A 19,466-nucleotide genomic window follows, 5' to 3' on the forward strand; every position below is an offset into this window, starting at 1 on the left:
CTACCTAGGGGACCACTGATCACTTTTCTTTCCGCAGGTTCAAGTATGTGATCGGGATTGGTGTGGGAGCAGGCGCTTATGTCCTTGCCAAGTTTGCTGTAAGTGATCAGATGGTGGGTGGGTGTGTCCTGCATCCTAGCCAGACAAGGGTTTTTGGGTTTAAAAAAACAACTATCAAGGCCCAGCACCATTTTTGGTGTTTTCCAGGGCAGGGACCTGCAGTCTGATCCTTGGCATGCTTACTCAATGAAGCTGATTGCCGGGTAAGAAGAGTGATAGTACCAGCAATTCCTATTTGAAGTGACCTGGGACTTGCAGCTCAGGGCTTTGGAGAGAAAGGGCTTTCTCCACCCCTCCCTTTGATTTCTTAACTCCCCAGGAAAGTCTCAAGTTGTGGCTCTGAAGTGGACTGACTGTGCCTTGTTACTGGGCAGAGCAGCCTTCCTTGACTTGGTGCCCTCCAAATGTTTTAAACTACAACTCCCATCAGTTCCAGAAAAGCACTGCTCCGCTGGCTGGGGCTGATGGCAGTCGTAGTCTAAAAGCATTTGGAGGGCACCAGGTTGGGGAAGGCTAGAGAAGGTTATCCAATCAGTGTATTTGTATTTTTAGATTCTAAAGATATAGTGCTTGCTTTATGATGCTCGCTTTTATGCTTACTAATTACCTCTCTGTCCCAGTGGGTACATCTGTGAGCCAGAATAAACTCAATCTGCCTGTCTATCTGTTTTGAATTTAGCTGATCTTCCCAGATCTGGTTGAAGGCCTTGTTCTGGTCAATGTGGACCCCAATGGCAAAGGTTGGATTGACTGGGCAGCCACCAAGGTGAGACAGCCTCTCCTCCCTGCCGCTACTGGGTGTGTGTCAGAGCCAAGTCTCCGCAGGCCAATTGAGGTTTCTGATGCTGCTGCTCAAGTAGACTCAGTGCTGGGGATGGACAGCTGAGTGAGGTCTCTTTGGATCCATGAACATCTGTGCAAAAAGCAAAGTTCATGCATCTCCCTTTGACAACCCATACAGAGCAGCCCATACAGAGTGGGGCCACAGGGCATGTTTGGGGGGCAGGTGTTGGCAACTTATTGTTTTATCCATTTTTACCTGCCATTAATACATAAAATGTGAAAAAAAAATTCCCCTCCTTTCCTATCAATAAAAAATCTAATTACAATGGCCTCCCTGATTGCTCACTTTTAGTTTGATTTGCTTAGCATACAAAAAACAAACAAACAAACAAACAAACAAACAGAAAGCAATATATTCTGAGGTAATTAGTATAAACGATGAGTACATTTGCCCTCATGTGGCTTGTCCTAATTCACTGGTTCTGTTTCCAGGTATGTTATTACTGCCTGCCAGTCCTTCATAAAATGGTCTGTTTCTGTCTCCTTTCTTGGCTTCTAAATTGCTGTGCTAATTGATCCATAATTAAGAAATCCCAGGGTTTTCTTAACCCAACCCAGGCATGTAGGGGTTTTCATTTTTGTGCTATCACAAATTGAGCAGCTGTTTACTAATCTCCATCTAGGGTTTTGAATTCTTGCTCAAAATATCCCAGACCGCAATAACCTGTGCAAAAAAATCATTTTTGCATCTGTTTGCTTAATCCCTGTGACCTCCCCTCCCCTCACCATTTGCACAACTTGAGAAGAAAAGCAGTTCAACCTTCAGCAATGAAGGCAATGAGTGACTTAACACAGAAGTGTTGAGAGTGGGGTATGTAGAGTGTGCAAATGGCACACAGAGCCCAGCCCCTAAAGAGCTTGCTGCTGCCACTCTTCAGCATCTGCCACCTGAGGTAGCTGCCTCACTCTGCCTAATTAGAGGCCCAGACCTGGAAGCTGCTCACACATTTAATGTGACAAGCTAGCTCTTTTTCGGTAGGCTACTGGGGTGTGCAGCGTGTTCACATGCAACCATTCTTGGGGCAATTAAAACCCCCCACACCTCCCAAAATAAAGCTACCTGTGGCTCAGTGCAGTGCTGGATCTGTATAGTAGTTACCATGGTCCTTTGCTCCTATTTTCCAGCCTTGTGATGGAGGCTTCTGCAACCTGGAGCCCTGTACCAGAGCACACTGCCATTCCTTTCTGTGGGTGTCACAGCATGGCTCATACTTGGTTGGGTGTGTGATGATGGGTTATCTCAGGAGACAGAGGGCAGGTGGGCAACAGTGGGCCATCCCCAGCTGACAAGACAGCTCCTCCCAAGAGTTCTGCTCCCCACTTGGCTTGGGTCCAAGTGACTGGGTTCTATGTCCACTCCTGACAGTCCATTGCCTGGAATGAGCTAACTGAAATTCTTGACTCACCTGTAGGATATTTCAAACACATAAAGTCTCAGTCATCCTTAGCCCATCACAGTGGACTGCCCTATCTTAATATCCCTGAACTGCAGAGGGAGAGGCCTGCTTTTAGTCTGTGCCCTGCCCCCCTGAGTTCACATCTAATTTGGGGCTTCATAGTGACCACAAAATAACATTGATGGGCTCAAAAGCTCAGATGACTTAAAAGGGAATTAGACCGGCCTTCCCCAATCAATGGTCTTCCAAATGTTTTGGACTATGTGCATCATCCCCTGCACCAGACATCTGTGCTGGCTGGGGCTGATGGGATCATAGAATCATAGAATCATAGAGTTGGAATAGACCACAAGGGCCATCGAGTCCAACCCCCTGCCAAGCAGGAAACACCATCAGAGCACTCCTGACATATGGTTGTCAAGCCTCTGCTTAAAGACCTCCAAAGTAGGAGACTCCACCACACTCCTTGGCAGCAAATTCCACTGTCAAACAGCTCTTACTGTCAGGAAGTTCTTCCTAATGTTTAGGTAGAATCTTCTTTCTTGTAGTTTGGATCCATTGCTCCGTGTCTGCTTCTCTGGAGCAGCAGAAAACAACCTTTCTCCCTCTTCTATATGACATCCTTTTATATATTTGAACATGGCTATCATATCACCTCTTAACCTCCTCTTCTCCAGGCTAAACATGCCCAGCTCCCTTAGCCGTTCATTATAAGGCATCGTTTCCAGGCCTTTGACCATTTTGGTTGCCCTCCTCTGGACACGTTCCAGTTTATCAGTGTCCTTCTTGAACTGTGGTGCCCAGAACTGGACACAGTACTCCAGGTGAGGTCTGACCAGAGCAGAATACAGTGGCACTATTACTTCCCTTGATCTAGATGCTATACTCCTATTGATGCAGCCCAGAATTGCATTGGCTTTTTTAGCTGCCGCGTCACACTGTTGGCTCATGTCAAGTTTGTGGTCAACCAAGACTCCTAGATCCTTTTCACATGTACTGCTCTCAAGCCATGTGTCACCCATCTTGTATTTGTGCCTCTCATTTTTTTTGCCCAAGTGCAATACTTTACATTTCTCCCTGTTAAAGTTCATCTTGTTTGTTTTGGCCCAGTTCTCTAATCTGTCAAGGTCGTTTTGAAGTGTGTTCCTGTCCTCTGGGGTGTTAGCCACCCCTTCCAGTTTGGTGTCATCTGCAAATTTGATCAGGATGCCCTTGAGTCCATCATCCAAGTCGTTGATAAAGATGTTGAATAAGACCGGGCCCAAGACAGAACCCTGTGGCACCCCACTAGTCACTCTTCTCCAGGATGAAGAGGAACCATTGATGAGCACCCTTTGGGTTCGGTCAGTCAGCCAGTTACAAATCCACTGAGTGGTAGCATAGTCAAGACCGCATTTTACCAGCTTCTTTACAAGAATATCATGGGGCACCTTGTCAAATGCCTTGCTGAAATCAAGGTAGGCTACATCCACTGCGTTCCCTTCATCTACCAGGCTTGTAATTCTGTCAAAAAACGAGATCAGGTTAGTCTGACATGACTTATTTTTCAGAAATCCATGCTGACTATTGGTGATAGTCTGGGAGTTGTAGTCTGGTTGAGGAAGGCTGAATTAGACAAATTCCTGGAACAGGAGAGGATTGTCAACAGCTATTAGGTGTGGAACGTCATTTGGGCTTAGAAGAAAGTCACACTTACTTCAGGTTCAGAGGGCACCAGAGTGGACTGTTAGTCTAATATTGCAAGGCAATTAATTCTTTACTCTTATGCTCTGCTTTCAACTTTCAGCTCTCTGGCCTGACCAGCACATTGCCTGACACAGTTCTGACTCACCTGTTCAGCCAGGTAAGAAGCATGCAACGGCTATGGAAGGAGCTGGGAGCGGTGGGGGTGCTTCTCTGTTAATCTCCCCCCCTTCTGCTTTTGGGGCTGTCAAAGGGCAAGACTGAGACACTTCTTGAAAGCCTCCAGCTGGCCCTGTCCAAGAATGACTGGGGGAACCTCTTTGGAAGGACATTGCAGCCTGAGTCTCCCATGCAAGGAGCTTGAGAGGCAGCCAGGTGGAAGTTGTCACATCCTGACAAGGTGTTGGTTCCTGTGATGCAGCTTCCCACCTAGTTCTGGCAATATTTTAGTGCAAGCCACCAAAAGAGGGCTTGGGTTTCCCACAGTAAAAAATCTCAAATGTGACCCTGTGATGCACAGAGATCTCCAGGTGGCTGCATTTTAAGCAGACATTTACAGGTGTGGAGGGCCTGGGGCAGAGAGGAAGTCCCTGTTTAGTTTCAGCAGTCAATAGCAACAGAATGGCAGAGATTCTGTAAAAGAGATCCAGAGTTCTGCCCCACGAAAACGACAACATTTTCAGGGCTGAGACAAAAGCCCTGAGCCAGGCCTGAACGGTAGCAGGGCTCCTTTAAAATTTCACGCAGGTCTCTTCCCAAGGATGAATCCAAAGAGACCATGCTGGGAGCTGTGTGTGAGAGAGAATATGAAACCAAGTGAAAAGCCACCTGTCTGCAGCACCCCCCCTTCTGGCAGGGTATCAAATACCTTTCCTTACCAGTGTGGTGTAGTGGTTAAGAGCGGTAGACTCGTAATCTGGGGAACCGGGTTCGCGTCTCCGCTCCTCCACATGCAGCTGCTGGGTGACCTTGGGCCAGTCACACTTCTTTGAAGTCTCTCAGCCCCACTCACCTCACAGAGTGTTTGTTGTGGGGGAGGAAGGGAAAGGAGAATGTTAGCCGCTTTGAGACTCCTTCGGGTAGTGATAAAGTGGGATATCAAATCCAAACTCTTCTTCTTCTTCTTCTTCTTCTTACCCAGGATCAGGGTTGGCAGCCAGCCAGCCTGCTCAGCAAACTCAATATTGCAGGGGTGACCAGACTTCATTTTGTGCTGTGTTTCTAGGCACAGGTCTGCTCTTTAAAGCACCATATCCTAGTGCTTTGTCGTCGTCCCCCTACACTTTCCCTGCAAAAACCTGCTCTTTACTGCTGAATCCAAGCAAATAGCAATCTGTGGAAAACCCAAATTGCTGTTTGTTCTGATTCAGCATCAAAGGGTGGGTTTTTGCAAGGAAAGTGTCAGGGGCAAAGAAAAGTGCTCAGACAAGGTGCTTTAAAGTGCAGACCTGCCTCTGGAAAATGTGGGGCAAAAGTTAAGTACGGCTGAGTCCTGGGTCTGCAATTTTAGCCTGGCTCTTAAGCGGTGAGCTGTGCCCTACAAAGAAGTGGATCCAGCAGAGTCCTTGGGCTCACAGAGGTGCTTTTCCAGTCAATGCCTCCTCCAGCCCAGAATGGTTGCTCTGGTCCTCAATGGTGCCCTGACTTGGCCTCCTTTCTGTCTGCCCTCTTTCCACACCCACAGGAAGAGCTGGTGGGGAACACAGAGCTGGTGCAAAGCTATCGGCAGCAGATCAGCAGCATGGTGAACCAGTTCAACCTCCAGCTCTTCTGGAACATGTACAACAGGTAGGGGCAGGGGCTGAAGGAACTGCATGCATCTTGGACCATGCTTTCCTCCCAACAGACAGCTACCACCATACTCTCCCCAATTCCCCCCTTTTAAAATTTGCTTGCAAGCCCTATAGCTCACATCCAGTTATGATGAAGCTTGTTTTTAATAATACCTTCAAAAAACTATTTATTATTGTTTTTATTTATTAAAATGTATATACTACAGTGGTACCTCGGGTTACATACGCTTCAGGTTACATACGCTTCAGGTTACAGACTCCGATAACCCAGAAATAGTGCTTCAGGTTAAGAACTTTGCTTCAGGATAAGAACAGAAATCGTGCTCTGGCGGCGCGGCGGCCCCATTAGCTAAAGTGGTGCTTCAGGTTAAGAACAGTTTCAGATTAAGAACGGACCTCCGGAACGAATTAAGTACTTAACCCGAGGTACCACTGTACTTGATTGTAAAAACATCCCCTAAAACCAAGCAAATTTCCTATGCTTGACTGAGAGTTTCTTGCAGAATTTTACAAATACGTTGTAAATAAAAGGTGAAATTCCACAGTGTGATCAGAGGCGGAGCTAGCTGCTCTAGCACCCTGAGTGGCATGCACCCAGGGGTGGGGCTAGCCACCCAGGCAGCAAGGCAAGTGCCCCACCCTGGGGGTGCACTGCCCACGGTGAGCGTTCTGGGGGTGGTGTCACCCCCCTCAGGGATGACACCTGGGGCAGAGCACACCCACCTTGCTCCAACTCTGGGTATGATGCAAATATTGTAGTCCTGCTGAACTCAGACATAGCACAGTGGCAGAGCCCCTGCATGTTTGTCTGCTTCAATTAAAATTCCTTATTTTCTTCTCAGTCGCAGGGACCTGGACATTAACCGACCTGGGAGCATCCCGAACGCCAAGACACTCCGGTAAGCCACTGATTTACTCCAGGGAGGATGAGGAGGGGCCCTGAGCAGAGCAGGTCTCTCCTGCTAATCACGTTTCTCCCCTTGGGGTTTGCAGCTGCCCTGTGATGCTGGTGGTGGGCGATAACGCACCGGCCGAAGATGGCGTGGTGAGTAAGGAGCTAAGCTCCAAAGAGTTAATCTTCCCTGCTTGAATGATGTCTGGGATCAAGCTCATAGCATGGGTTTGTCCTTCCCCTAGACTGCAAGCTTGTCTTTTCTTTGAAGGCTGGGGGGAGGCGAGTGGCAGGTACGGTATTTAAGAAAAGCTAGAGGCCTCCTGAGGATGCTTTTGCAGACTTCAGGCTAGCCTTTCCCACCCTGCTGAGCCTGGCATTCCATTTTATTTTTACTGTGACTGATTTGGCCACCTTGTTCAAATTGGTTTGTGAAACTCAGTGGTGGATAAACACCCCAACAGAAAGCCATCAGCATGAAGCACTTCCTGTTACCCCATTGCCTGCTGTCTCTCCCACCCCACCCCCCGAAGCTTTGGGAAAGAAAGAGAGAGAGAGAGAGAGAGCTGCAACACCCCTGGCTCCTATGGGGATTTATTTATTTATTGTTTATTGCATTTACATCCCACTTATTTTTTATTATTTTTATTTCATTGCATTTATATCCTACCTTTGTCTCCAAGGAGCTCAGTGTGGCATATATGGTTCTACCTGCTCCTGATCTAATCCTCACAACAACCCTGTGAGGTAGGTTAGGCTGAGAGATGCAGTGATTGGCTCAAGATCACCCTGTGAGCTTCATGGCCAAATGGGGATTTGAATCCCTGGTCTCTCAGGTCATAGTCCAGCATTGTAACCCCTACACCACAACCCCTATCTTTACTGTTTGAGCCATAGTTAAAAACTAGAATGTCACATTCCTCTTATTTACTTTAATTGTTGCTGCCAAAGCTGTACACCATTTTGCTGCTGTTTCCTGTTTGTGAGGGTTTACTGCAGCGCCGAAGCTACAGGGAGGCTAGCGAGGTTTTATTGCCCCAGGTGAAGCTTCCAGAGGGGTGCCATTGAGGCTGCAGCCTGTGTGTGTGCGTGCACAAATGTGTGAGGGGGTTCCAAACTGGGTCTTTGACCTGGGTGAAATAAAGCCTAGTTTTGCCCATGGTGTACTGAACCTCGGAGGCCGATTGTGTTGGCTGCTGGGTCACACCACGTGCAGGGCAGGTGATGCTTGTGCTTCTGGACTTGATGCTATTTTGAAACTCTGACTTTGCTGTTTGTTAGGTTGAATGCAACTCCAAACTGGATCCAACCACCACCACTTTCCTGAAGGTGAGATAGTGGAAGGGCAAGTCTTCAGGACAAGCCCTAATCCCTAGTCCACTCTCCCCCACCCCTAGATCTCATTCTGTGTAAGTGATTTTGATTCCATCAACATTTGCTCTCTCCTTCTTCCTCCCACTGGACTCTTAAGGGCCAAGGACAAGGGTGCAATGTCTTATGTATCTATACCCCAGAACCCAATTGAAAATAGGAGCCATCGAGACACCCAGTGGGGATGGTGGTGCTTACCCCCATTTACTTATAAGCCACAGTTCTGGAGGTGATGTATAATAGGAGCTACAGGCATTGCACAGAGGTCTTATAGCACAGGGTGGAAGGCCACCATCGGGGGCACTCTAGTTCTGGATATCTTGCATTTAAGGCGTGTGGGGAGGTTGGCCCACAAGACCCTTACTGACTTTGTGATTGGTGCAACTTGGGCTGGGGCCTTCCTGCCCTTTGGGAAGGGCAGCGGGGAGGCTGTTTCAGAATTCACAGCCCTTCATTAGACATCATGGCAGCCTAGCCTTTCTAAAAAGGGACAGGACTTGAAGCACAGCGTGTCAGCCCTTCCCTTAATCTTTGTGCTTGCAAAAGCTGATGCTGCTTCCAGTTCTCTTTCTCCAAATGGGGTTCTGAGTCTGGGGGAGGCAGCCCTTTTGCTTGCCTTCCCCACCCACAACAGATAGGGATTTGGCACCTGAGCCTCCTAATGTCTAGCTTTCCCTTCACTAGTTGAGGATGTCGGCCATCTTGAAAAGATGGTGGGCATCTCTGGTTGGTTGATTGGTACAGAGTGGCATTGACTGAAGCCAATGGAAGCTGGGATTTGCAGGCGCCAGGCCCAGCAGTGACTCAGGGGCCCCTTAAGACTGTACTCAAAGCCTAATCCAACCTGCTGCCTTACTAATGTCATGGACTGCAACTCCCATCAGCCCCAGCTAATAACTGAGTGATGGATGCAATTGAGGGGAGTGGGGGCTGGTCACCTGGAAAGGAAGCTTGTCTGACTCAAAACTCTGTTTTCCACCCAGATGGCTGATTCTGGTGGGCTCCCTCAAGTCACACAGGTGAGTTCTTCCTCTTCCTCCCTGCTCTTGGTTATTAGAAGACCTTCTGTGGAGCTCAGAAACCTCCGTCTGGGTGTACCTGGGCACTTAGGCTGGGTGGGATTCTCCCACCTCTGCTTATTTCACCCAAAACTCCCTGAGTTGCGTCCTGCTCTAGAATTAGTTGTTGCAGGGATGAAGAAAATACCCATTTTGGTTCCAAGCAGTTTAAAGCAAAGCAAAACCCAAATATCTCTGTTCCCCCTTGCTTGGTGATGGGGAGTTTGTGCAACTGGGCAGGGCAGGGGGAGGAGGAGGAGAAATAAAAATAAGATCAGAATTTAGATTCACAAACTGGATTTAAAATACAGAATCTCAATTTAAAAAGCTCAGATTTAGAAGATACTGGGCTCATCCACATGTGTTTAATATCCATGTCCTGAGCTTGATGCACACACCCACACCCGCTATTTATGCAGTGTCTGGTTGTAGGTGCTTTTATTTCTGTTTTTCATCCGCATCCCTATGATTTCTTGAACAGCCTGGAAAACTGACAGAAGCATTCAAGTACTTCCTTCAAGGGATGGGCTACAGTAAGTATTTGTCTAGTTTGAGGGATCAGTGTGCTCAAAAACTGTGTTTGTGTAACTGAGGGATTGTAAGAGATGTTCATGTGTTTGTAATTGGAGAGTGTAGAAGCAGGTGACTCAGCAGAGGATAATTTCCTTTGGTCTACATTTGTAATGAACTGGTCTAATTTGTACCTCCCAGAATAATATTTGGATGAGAGTATAATTCTTTGGATTTCACACTTGGTCAGTATCTGAATTTTATGATGCAGTTGTCAGCTCAAAGAGTGTACCAAAACATGTATTTTAGGATAAAGCATGTTTTAAAATGCATACATAAGACTCATATGGGTTTAAATTTTTATTTTGTGATAAATTCAGAGTCAAATATGTAGTTAAATATGGGTTTTTGTATGGACAGAATGGACATGAGCAAACATTGGCAAAACTGGCACATACTAGATATGATCCACCCAGCCCTTCTCAGCTCAGACTGTGACCACATTTAAAGCTGTATTGTTCCATTATAAACAGTCATAGGTTCTTAAGATGGTGAGAGTTATTAGAAGACTCCTATCCTCCCACCCCCCTCCAAGCTATAATTTCCAGAGTAGTTTAACAATCATTCTTTCTTCCTTGGGAACTCCGGGAATTGCAGCTCTGTGAGGGGAATATAGGTTTCCTAATAACTCTCAGCAGCACCCTTAACAAAATACAGCTCCCAGAATTGTTTGGGGGAAGCCATGACTGTTCAATTGGAATGCTACTGCTTTAAATAGTGTAGGTGTGGTCTCTACACATTTAATGTGCTCCCATGTGTCCTCACTTCAGCTCCAAACAGATTAGTAGCCCTGTTGTTGAGAGCCTGCTCCTGGACAAGGTTCCTCCATCAAGGGCCGTGGCCTGCTGGATGTGCCATACAGAGGCAACGAGCCGTTAGTGTGTTTATGATCAAGGAAATGAGTGTGTTTGGGTGTTCTTTGCCTGATACTTCCCCGTTCTGTGCATGTCTGTGACACCATGAGAACAACTCACAGTCAACTCCAGGATAAATGGTTTTGGGAATTAGCATGTGGAGCGTGGCCAGGGCTTTGCATCAGAGAGATGTCAGAACCCAAAGGGCATTTTGCACTTCTTTCAGTGTGGATTTAAAGACCCGTTATCTGCCAAACATTTCAGATCTGTTCTTCTCTTCTCCCAGTCCTAATCACTCTGGTCAGAGAGAGCTTGGCCTAGCAACATTAGGTATCTCAGAAATAAATGATAAACAAAAATCATAGAAGCATGGAGTTGGAAGGGTCCCAAAGGGCCATATAGTTCAATCTCTCCAATGCAGGAATAATTTGTATGTGTGAAATTCTTCCTGCCTTCTCTGTCTCTTTCTCTTTCTCTTTTTCTCTTTCTCTCTCTGGTTATCAGTTGTGATGTTCTTGTCTTGTTTTTCTGCTGTTGATCAGACAAGCCTTGAATGTGTGATGTTCCAAAATAAAAACCTCTCTTGCCCTCCCAACCCTCAACCAGACTCTCTTTGCTTCCACCTCCTACTCAACCTCCCCTCCATATCTCTCTTAGTTGCGTACCTGAAGGACCGAAGGCTGAGTGGAGGATCAGGTATCCCCTCCCCCAATGTCTGCTCACTGTCACATCCACATGCTGCATGTACCCCCCCTCGCCCCCATCCTCTCCTTATTGTGCATTGCTGCTGTACAGAGTGTGCTTTTCTGCTGCAGCTTCCATAGTTGGTCCTGCAGTAAAGAGACAGGCAAGTAAACAGGCGACTGAGGCTGACAGAAAAAGAAGCATCTGCCCTCCCTCTGCTGCATCTGTAGCATGACTCACACACTATGGGAAGCGCGCAGCTATGTCATTCCAATGGCATTTGTTGAAACAGATGAGTTCCCCCCAAAAAAGATTTGCCGCTGTGCTTTCCAAGGCAGCCTTCCTCATTCTGGTGCTCTGCAGGTGTTTCAGACTGCAACTTCTATCAATCCCAGCTTCCTATGGCCACACTGACTGGGACTAATGGGAGCTGTGGTCTGAAACATCTGGGAGGTACCAGCTTTCAGGAGGCTGGCCAAAAGCATCCTGAGTGTGTTGTTGGTGTGATACCTTCCTGCTGATAGTCACAGCTTCCCACAGAGAGATGCAGCAGCCAGGTTGTTTGGCAGCAGCATCACACCTGACTGAATCCCAAAACACGCTGTTCCTTGGGGTTTGCAGTTTCTCTTCAACAGCCACGCATGTGCACTTACAAATCCTAGGATGTCCCTCTTGGAATATTTTTTTTTAAAAGAAGGTTAATGACCAGGCATGGCATTTCCACATGTCTTGCAATTATGAGTGCACCCATAATTTGTGCATCTTGGCACAGAAAGGGAATTGTGCTCAGCTGAACTTTAGAGTTGGGGGCCCTGTTCATGGGCAGATGCACAAGAGCGGAGTCAGCATGGCCCTTGACCAGCATGGGATATAAAGGTAAAGGTACCCCTGCCCGTACAGGCCAGTCGTGTCCGACTCTAGGGTTGTGCGCTCATCTCACTTAAGAGGCCAGGGGCCAGCGCTGTCCGGAGACACTTCTGGGTCACGTGGCCAGCATGACGAAGCTGCTCTGGTGAGCTAGCACCAGCGCAGTACACGGAAACGCTGTTTACCTTCCCGCTAGAAAGTGGTACCTATTTATCTACTTGCACTTTAGGGGTGCTTTCGAACTGCTAGGTGGGCAAGAGCTGGGACCGAACGATGGGAGCTCACCCCATCGCGGGGATTCGAACTGCCGACCATGCGATCAGCAAGCCCTAGGCGCTGAGGATTTACCCACAGTGCCACCCGCGTCCCAGCATGGGATATACGATCATGCAAAAAGGAGAAAAGGCTATCAATAAGAGGAGAGAGGGCTATCAATAATTACTAGCCACGATGGGCTGTTCTGCCTCCACACCCAGAGGTAGCAATACTTCTGTATACCTGTTGGTGAAAACTAGAGGAGGAGAGAGTGCTGTTGTGCTTGGGTCCCGCTTGCTGGTTTCCTGCAAGCATCTGCTTGGCTGCTGAGATGTTGGGGATTGTGCGTCAGTGGCAGAGCAGGGCACGCAGGAGGTGCATCCAGGCACAGAGAGTCACTTTGCTTCCCACCACAGCCCTACCTGCTACTTAGTTTTGCCGGTCACCTGTGCCTCTTGCATCGGTGAGGGAAGCAAAAAAAAAAGGGGGGTGATGGAGCCTCAGAACAGTGGTAGAAGAATTTATTTTGCAGCTTGGCATGCCCCATGTGTGTTTTGGCACTCTGCGGTCTTCAGGAGCAACTGGGTCACATTCTGCTTGTTGTGGCTGTTTGCTTAGGCCAGGGTTGGCTTCTCCTGCAGCCCTCCAGATGTTGCTGGACCCTGACCTCCATCATCCCAAGCCTTTGGCCAGGTTGGCTGAGAGGGCAGGTGGCAGGCTCCTGTACCTAGAGCACATCATTCTGAAATTCTTCACACAAGCCATCGTCTGGCAAGCCACCCACTGTCTCCCACACAGTCAGCTTGGTCATGTCTTTGGGGTTTGATTGCTGGGCTGGTTTGTCTGCCTTCCACAACCTGGTGCCTTCCAGATGTTTTGGACTATGAATTCACAGAGGAGAGGGTGATCAACGGCTACTAGCCATGGTGGCTGTGCTCTGCTTCCACAGTCCAAAGCAGTAATGCTAGAATACCAGTTGCTGCAAATCACAGGAGGGGAGAGTGTTCTTATATTCAGTTTCCAGTTTCCCACAGGCATCTCTGAGCACAGAATGGTGGACTAGATGGACCATTGCCGTGATCCAGCGAGCTCTTTTTGTGCCCTTGTGTTCTTAGGCCTCAAGAGTTGGTGCATGGCTAGGGCTTGAGTGGCTGAAGTCTGCTGGGCTTTAGGCGCTCTCTGAGGCCAGGGGCTTGATGTTGCTTCTTCCCTCTCCTGTGGCAGCTTTGCTCGTCTTTGTGGCGCTCGCTCCGCCCGGACCCTCCCTGGTCCGCTGTTTGTCCCTGGCAGAAGCATTGATGCTCTCTCTCTCTCTCTTTCTCTCCCCATAGTGCCCTCTGCCAGTATGACGCGCCTGGCCCGCTCCCGCACGGCTTCCCTCACCAGCGCCAGCTCTGTGGAGGGCGGGGGCAACCGCCCAAGAGCCTGTACCCACTCGGAGAGCAGCGAGGCCATGGGGCAGATCAACCACACCATGGAGGTGTCCTGCTGAGGACCTCCACCTTACTCCTCCTCACCGTCTTCTTCACGGGTGACCTCGAGGGCCCACTCATCCAGTCACTCTCCAGCTGGCTCCATCCCCTGCGGCTTCCTGTGGCTTTAATTTCTTTTGCCGTCTTTCTTTTCCTTTCACATTATGGAATACAAAGTTGGGAGGGGGCATAGGGAGAGTGGGAAGCAGCAGCAGCTTGATGTCAACGGCCACCTCCACCCATAGGCCCAGGTGCCATTTTGAACCAGGGCGATTCCCTTGGGTTGGTTTCTAGCTGGCTTGGAAGCGGCAGGCATGTCCCTCTGCACAGCTTGAGGCAAGGCGAGCAGGAGGGGTGTTTTGCACCTGCTTAGCCAGGGTGCCTCTCCTTCAGAAAAGCCACTCACCCAGTGAGTCAGAAGGGGGAGAGTGTTCTCGTGGGCCCTTCAGCTTAGATGCCCAACAATTAATCCACAGTGTACCCGTGCAGTGGTTTACTTACTTGACTTATTTTCAGACACTTATATCCCTCCTTTTCCTTTTCCAAGGAGCTCAAGGTGGCATACATGGTTCTCCCCCTCCTCATTTAATCCCCACAACAACTCTGTGAAGTAGGCTAGTTGAAAGAGGCAGTGACTGGCCCAAGGTCCTCATCTGACACTCCAACCACTTTACAGCACTGGTTCAGGAAGGAGGGAAATTGCAACCTTGAAGGCAAATGCCTCTTAGTTTCTACCCTTCTCTTTGGCTTTGGAGCACAAGCTTTTTAGCTCCACAGCTTTGGAAAGCCTTTTTGGTGGCTGACTCTGTGCCGGCAGGTTTTGCTGGAAAGACAACAGAAATTGGGGCTTAACTGGGTAGGAACTTGTCCATAGAGTCGAGCCGTTTCTCCAGCTTGCTGTAGAAAACCATCCATGGGGGTCCTATTGCATCATTTCCTTCCCCTACATGTAAATTCAGTCAAAAGCAGAAAGTGGGAAGTTGTGTGTGTGCGCCCCCCCCCCCCATACTAGGAATGAGCAGCAAGACTTTCCAAGCATAAGGGGTAGGGAAAGGTCATAGTTGGTTTTAGGATTTGTTTGGGGTTTCCTCAAGCCTTTTAACCAGTGCTATAAATGGCCATTGGGTAACACTTGTTGCAATATAAGCTGCCCCTACTACCATAGCTTATTAATTTTTTTTAAAGGACAATCATTGGCAGGAATGAAAAACACAAGGGCACATTTACGCATGTTTAGACCATGCTAACCCTTGTGGCTTTCCCCTCAGGAATAGTAGATGCTTGATACTCTTGCACAATAACTGTTCCCAGGATGCTTTCCTTGAAGGAAACCCCCCTAGAAAGCAGTGCTGGGTTGTGCATATGCTTTTAGGCTCAGCAGGAATAAGTAGCAGAAGCTTATCCAGCCTCAAAGAGGGAAAATGGGGCCCAGGAACATGACATTTATTTAGTTATTTAAAATATTTGTTTCCTGTTCTTGATCAACAGACCCAGAGCAGGATACATGAACTATTTTAAAACACAACACAGAAAATAAAAACATAAAAATATTCCCAACTAGGCAGGCACCAATGGGGGTGTTATACTCCAGCCTCTACTGTGTAAGGCTTGTGTTGATGGGGATAAAGAGCTTCCTTCCCCAAAACAGCCCCATAGGGGACTGGTCACATCTCTTCCATGCTCCCGTCTGTATGAAAAAACAGGTAGCCTCATGGAAGGCCCTGATCCCGAAGTTTTGTCTGTGGCCCCCTCTGCACCTCAGGGATGTGATGGATCATGTGAAGGTGCTGGGATATCTGCCCCCAGACTGTGCCTGTCCACATTAGATGCTGTATCCACTTAAGTTCTACTCTGAGTAGAACTAGCACTGGATAGAGGCCATTGTTCCAATTGACCCACAGGAGCACCCAGTCTCTCGCCCACACGACAGCAGCCTCTGTGGTTTCCCTTATGAAGTATTTCATCTAGTATTTATTTACTCACTGTAATGTCATCACAGTTAAGGGGGGGGGTAAAAAGGCAATGTTCATTTGAATTTCCTCCCCACTCTTTTCCTGTTGAGTAGATTGTGAGCCTGTGGGCAAGGGTCTTCTTGTGTTTTAATATCTGTATGGCTGTATGGCACTTAGAAAAAAATAGACTCTTTAATAAGTATTAAATGATAATTACTCTTATATTCAAGAAGTTACCCATAAGTTCCATTGGTCCTTTCATTAGATGGAGGCTCTCAGGGGGGCAATTCTATATGCATTAATTAACGTTACAGGATACGTTCCCCCAACTCCAGTAAAGAGGCTTGCGGGATCCTCACTTCAAAAAGTGCCCTGTTTGCCTAGCATCCAGCCCCTTCACTCTGTCCCCTCACGATGTGGTTATGCTTCGTACTAGCATGGCACCCTGTCATCTTGTGCTTTGTCCTTCCTGACTTTCTGAAGGATCCCCCCGCAACCACCTGAGTGCTCTCTGGGACAGTGCCTCATTTCCGTTCTGGCAGCACCACAAAACCAGAGGGAAGCAAACGTGTGTGTCCTCTAGGATAGGTCTTAGGCAGCCCCCCACCCCACCCCGTGGCTCTGGGGCTGTTAATTTATTGAGGTCTTTCCATTTCAATTCATCTCAGAACCCCTTTCAGAGTTTGGAGGAGGAACAGTTAGCAAGAATTTGCCTTCGCATTTCTTCTCAAGTTCCGCACATTCATGCCTTTGAAGAGACGATTCTCCCTACTCGCTCTGCGTTACTGTAAGCCTGCTATTGACGTGAAACCAGAAAGGCAGCTTATCTTGTCCATGCCACTCTGGGCTCCAAATGAGCCAATATACCCTTCTCCTTCCTTTCCCCAAACTGCTGCTGGACCACCCAGCCCATCGTTCTTGCTGAATCCCAAATGCATCCTTACCGCATCCTGATCTCATGTCAGACACTCAGTTCTTTTTACTGATGAAACACCCCACCCACATCAGCAATCTTGCACATCGCTGCATTTCCACGCAAGCAAAGAGCTTGAAGTGGGGTTTGGCCCAAAGAGCAACAAGCAGCTTGCGAGGAGTTCTGCCTCGCCTCTCTGCTACTCGGCAGGCTTTGCACCTGACTTTCTCGCTCCTGACAGTGCGCATGTCAAGGGGTATATATGTGTGCGTAGCCCAGGCATCTTTGCATTTAAATGGTTTGATGTTGCCACAACCAGTCCAGACACACTCTCTGTTTGATGTAATCCTCTAATCTCAGACTCTTTTATTTTGTGTGCTTCCTTCTAAACTTTAAATATGAATGATTGAAGGCTACTCGGACCCTCTTTTACTGTAGATCAGCTTTTGCCAACCTGGGACCCTCCAGAGGTTGTTGGATTACAGCTCCCATCAGCTCCTCAGCATCACACACCCAAGTTGGCTGGAGCTGAAGGAAGTTGCAGGAGAGAACACCTGCTGCAGGGCACCTGGTTGGGGGAGGCTGCTGTAGATATTGTTGCCTTTTTTCTTGATGTGTTCTTTCAGATGAGATAGATCTATAAATTCCTATATATAATATTTATCTTGGATTCCACCCCTGCCATTTACTTGTAGCAATTGGCAACCAACGTGCAGCTTTTCATTTGAAGGTGATCTAGCTATTACTGTGGGGTGGGGGTGGGGGGAATTGGATTTTTTTAAAGAAACATTTTCCTGATTAAGGTGGAATTTAATGGATTTCTTTTTTCTGTATGAGGTGAAATGTAATATTTTTGTGCATGATGGTTGTTGATGCTCTCTGGTTGCATTGATGCCACAATATCTACAAAATGTAAAACAAGGCAAACAAACAAACCCATTGATGTAGAGAGGATTATTGTGTTGAAAACTAATAAAGATATTAAGATCAAGCAGACTCACTTTGCAGTCGAAGCGGCAGCTTATTCACAAGTGCCACATTTATTTATTTACTGTTAGCAGAATCCAATATATCAGGGCTGGGGAACCTTCCAAGCCCAGGGGCCAGATTGTGACCTCCCTTGAGGCAACTTGTAGGTGGGTGGAGCTGCCTACCTGTCAATCACCTGATGTCATAATGAGATCAGGTGACCTTTTTCTGACTATTTTCCACAGCACTTTGAATGGGGCTTCTGAGGAAATCCCATTCAGAGCACTCTGAATATTTTTTACATGCACCACCCCTCCAAAAAAGTTGTGTTGACACATGCCATGTGATAAAACTCCTTTGTGTTGATTCAATCCATAAGCCAGTGGTTTTCAAGCAGTGTGTCATGGAGTGCCTTGAATGATGGTCAGGGGTGCCACGGGCAAACTGGTCTCTGTCCCTCTTTCCTTTCCTCCCCCCTCTGATGCTCTCTTGTGTCTTTGCCTCCCAAAGGCTTGCACAGCTGTCTGTTGCAGCAGTCCTGGCTACATGCTCCCTAGGTGAATGAATGGTGCTTCTGGGACTGGTCAGGGGGTGCTCCCCAGTCCCCTGTGGGGCAGTGTGAGGAGGCACCTCTTTTTGGGGTGGGATGAGGGGCAGCTCAGACCAGGAGCAGCAGCTGCGGCTGCCCACAGAACTCCCAAGGAGAGGGGAGAAGAGAGGAGGCTGAGAAAACACTCCGCAAGGGAGGGTGTTCGAAAAGGGGGTGAGGGGCTGCCAGCTCTGCAGGCAAGGTGTGACATAATTGGGCTCCTCTGCCCCATAGGGGTGCCGCAGAAAGAATGTAGTTGGTCAAGGGAGCCGTGGACCCATAAAGCTTGAAAATATTTGCCATAAGCGACTATATTTTCCAATGTGATTTATGCCACCATCTGCCAATATTGTCCTCATGCACTCTACTTAAGACAACAGGGCAGCCTCTATACAAAAGAATAAATGGACACAAATGGACATCAGAAATGACAATATCAAGAAACACGTGGGGAAACATTTCCACTTCCCGGAACCCGCTATAATTGACATTAAGATGGACATACTGGAACAAATGAATTTCAAAGGGAGACTGCAACCTGTAGATAATGTAATTACCAGTATTAAAACTGTTAATAGCAGAATACACTCAGTGCTATTCTGATTTCCTCTCAGTGTTTACAGTTCTCTTCCTCAACCATGTAGACCTACAACTCAGGATGTAATGAACTCATGCATCTGTTGAACTGGACTGCTGTCCATGAAAGCTTAAGCCATTATAATAAATGTGTTGGTCTCTGAAGTGCCACAAGGCTCTGACTTGCTGCTTCTTGCCTTGACGCTCCAGGTGAACACATCCAACAGCAACAACTCCTCTCCTCTAACAAACGGGTGAGAGGAGGAGAATAGCCCACAAAGAAAGGTGAGGATAGAATGGGCAGCCCCCTGGCAAAGCACAATTGCTTCCTCTGGCCCCTTTGCCATATCTCAGGGGTGGGAAACACTTTTCATCCCAAGGGCCAGATCCCCTTGTGGGGAACTTTCCAGGGGCCAGATGTAAATGATGGGCAGGGTCAGAGGCAAAAGTGGGAAGAGCAAGACATTTGACTCTTAACCTTTGTGCAATAGGCTCCCTTGCAGTAGTGCAAAACCCAGATACATACAAACCCACATACGCAAACGTCTCTCCATCCAGGCAAGTGAGAGGCCTTCTCACCATTCAAGAATATATTCTAGCCAAAGAGAAACAGTTGCTGTGGAGCAGGACCAGGGTGCAGACCGGGAATGGTTTAAGGGAGACCTACG

The 19,466-nt window shown here is 47.9% G+C and overlaps 1 protein-coding gene across 5 annotated transcripts in view; it reads left to right on the forward strand.

Moving 5' to 3' along the window:
* The window catches only part of NDRG4 (NDRG family member 4), a 50,168-nt gene extending 32,508 nt beyond the window's left edge, over positions 1-17,660 (forward strand). For 3 of the 5 annotated variants that reach the window (XM_082230788.1, XM_082230786.1, XM_082230790.1), the window contains 11 exons: positions 38-98; positions 740-826; positions 4,087-4,143; positions 5,668-5,771; positions 6,619-6,675; positions 6,770-6,821; positions 7,950-7,997; positions 9,023-9,058; positions 9,579-9,630; positions 11,179-11,217; positions 13,659-17,660. In XM_082230788.1, the coding sequence (XP_082086914.1) occupies positions 38-98; positions 740-826; positions 4,087-4,143; positions 5,668-5,771; positions 6,619-6,675; positions 6,770-6,821; positions 7,950-7,997; positions 9,023-9,058; positions 9,579-9,630; positions 11,179-11,217; positions 13,659-13,819 (754 nt within the window). In that variant the 3' untranslated portion in view covers positions 13,820-17,660. The remainder of the gene's footprint in view (positions 1-37; positions 99-739; positions 827-4,086; positions 4,144-5,667; positions 5,772-6,618; positions 6,676-6,769; positions 6,822-7,949; positions 7,998-9,022; positions 9,059-9,578; positions 9,631-11,178; positions 11,218-13,658) is intronic. The other 2 variants (XM_082230787.1, XM_082230789.1) reach the window with 1 other exon arrangement.
* The last annotated feature ends 1,806 nt before the right edge of the window (positions 17,661-19,466 follow it).

This window comes from Podarcis vaucheri (assembly GCF_965113315.1).
Source record: "Podarcis vaucheri genome assembly, chromosome: 7".
NCBI lineage: Eukaryota > Metazoa > Chordata > Lepidosauria > Squamata > Lacertidae > Podarcis > Podarcis vaucheri.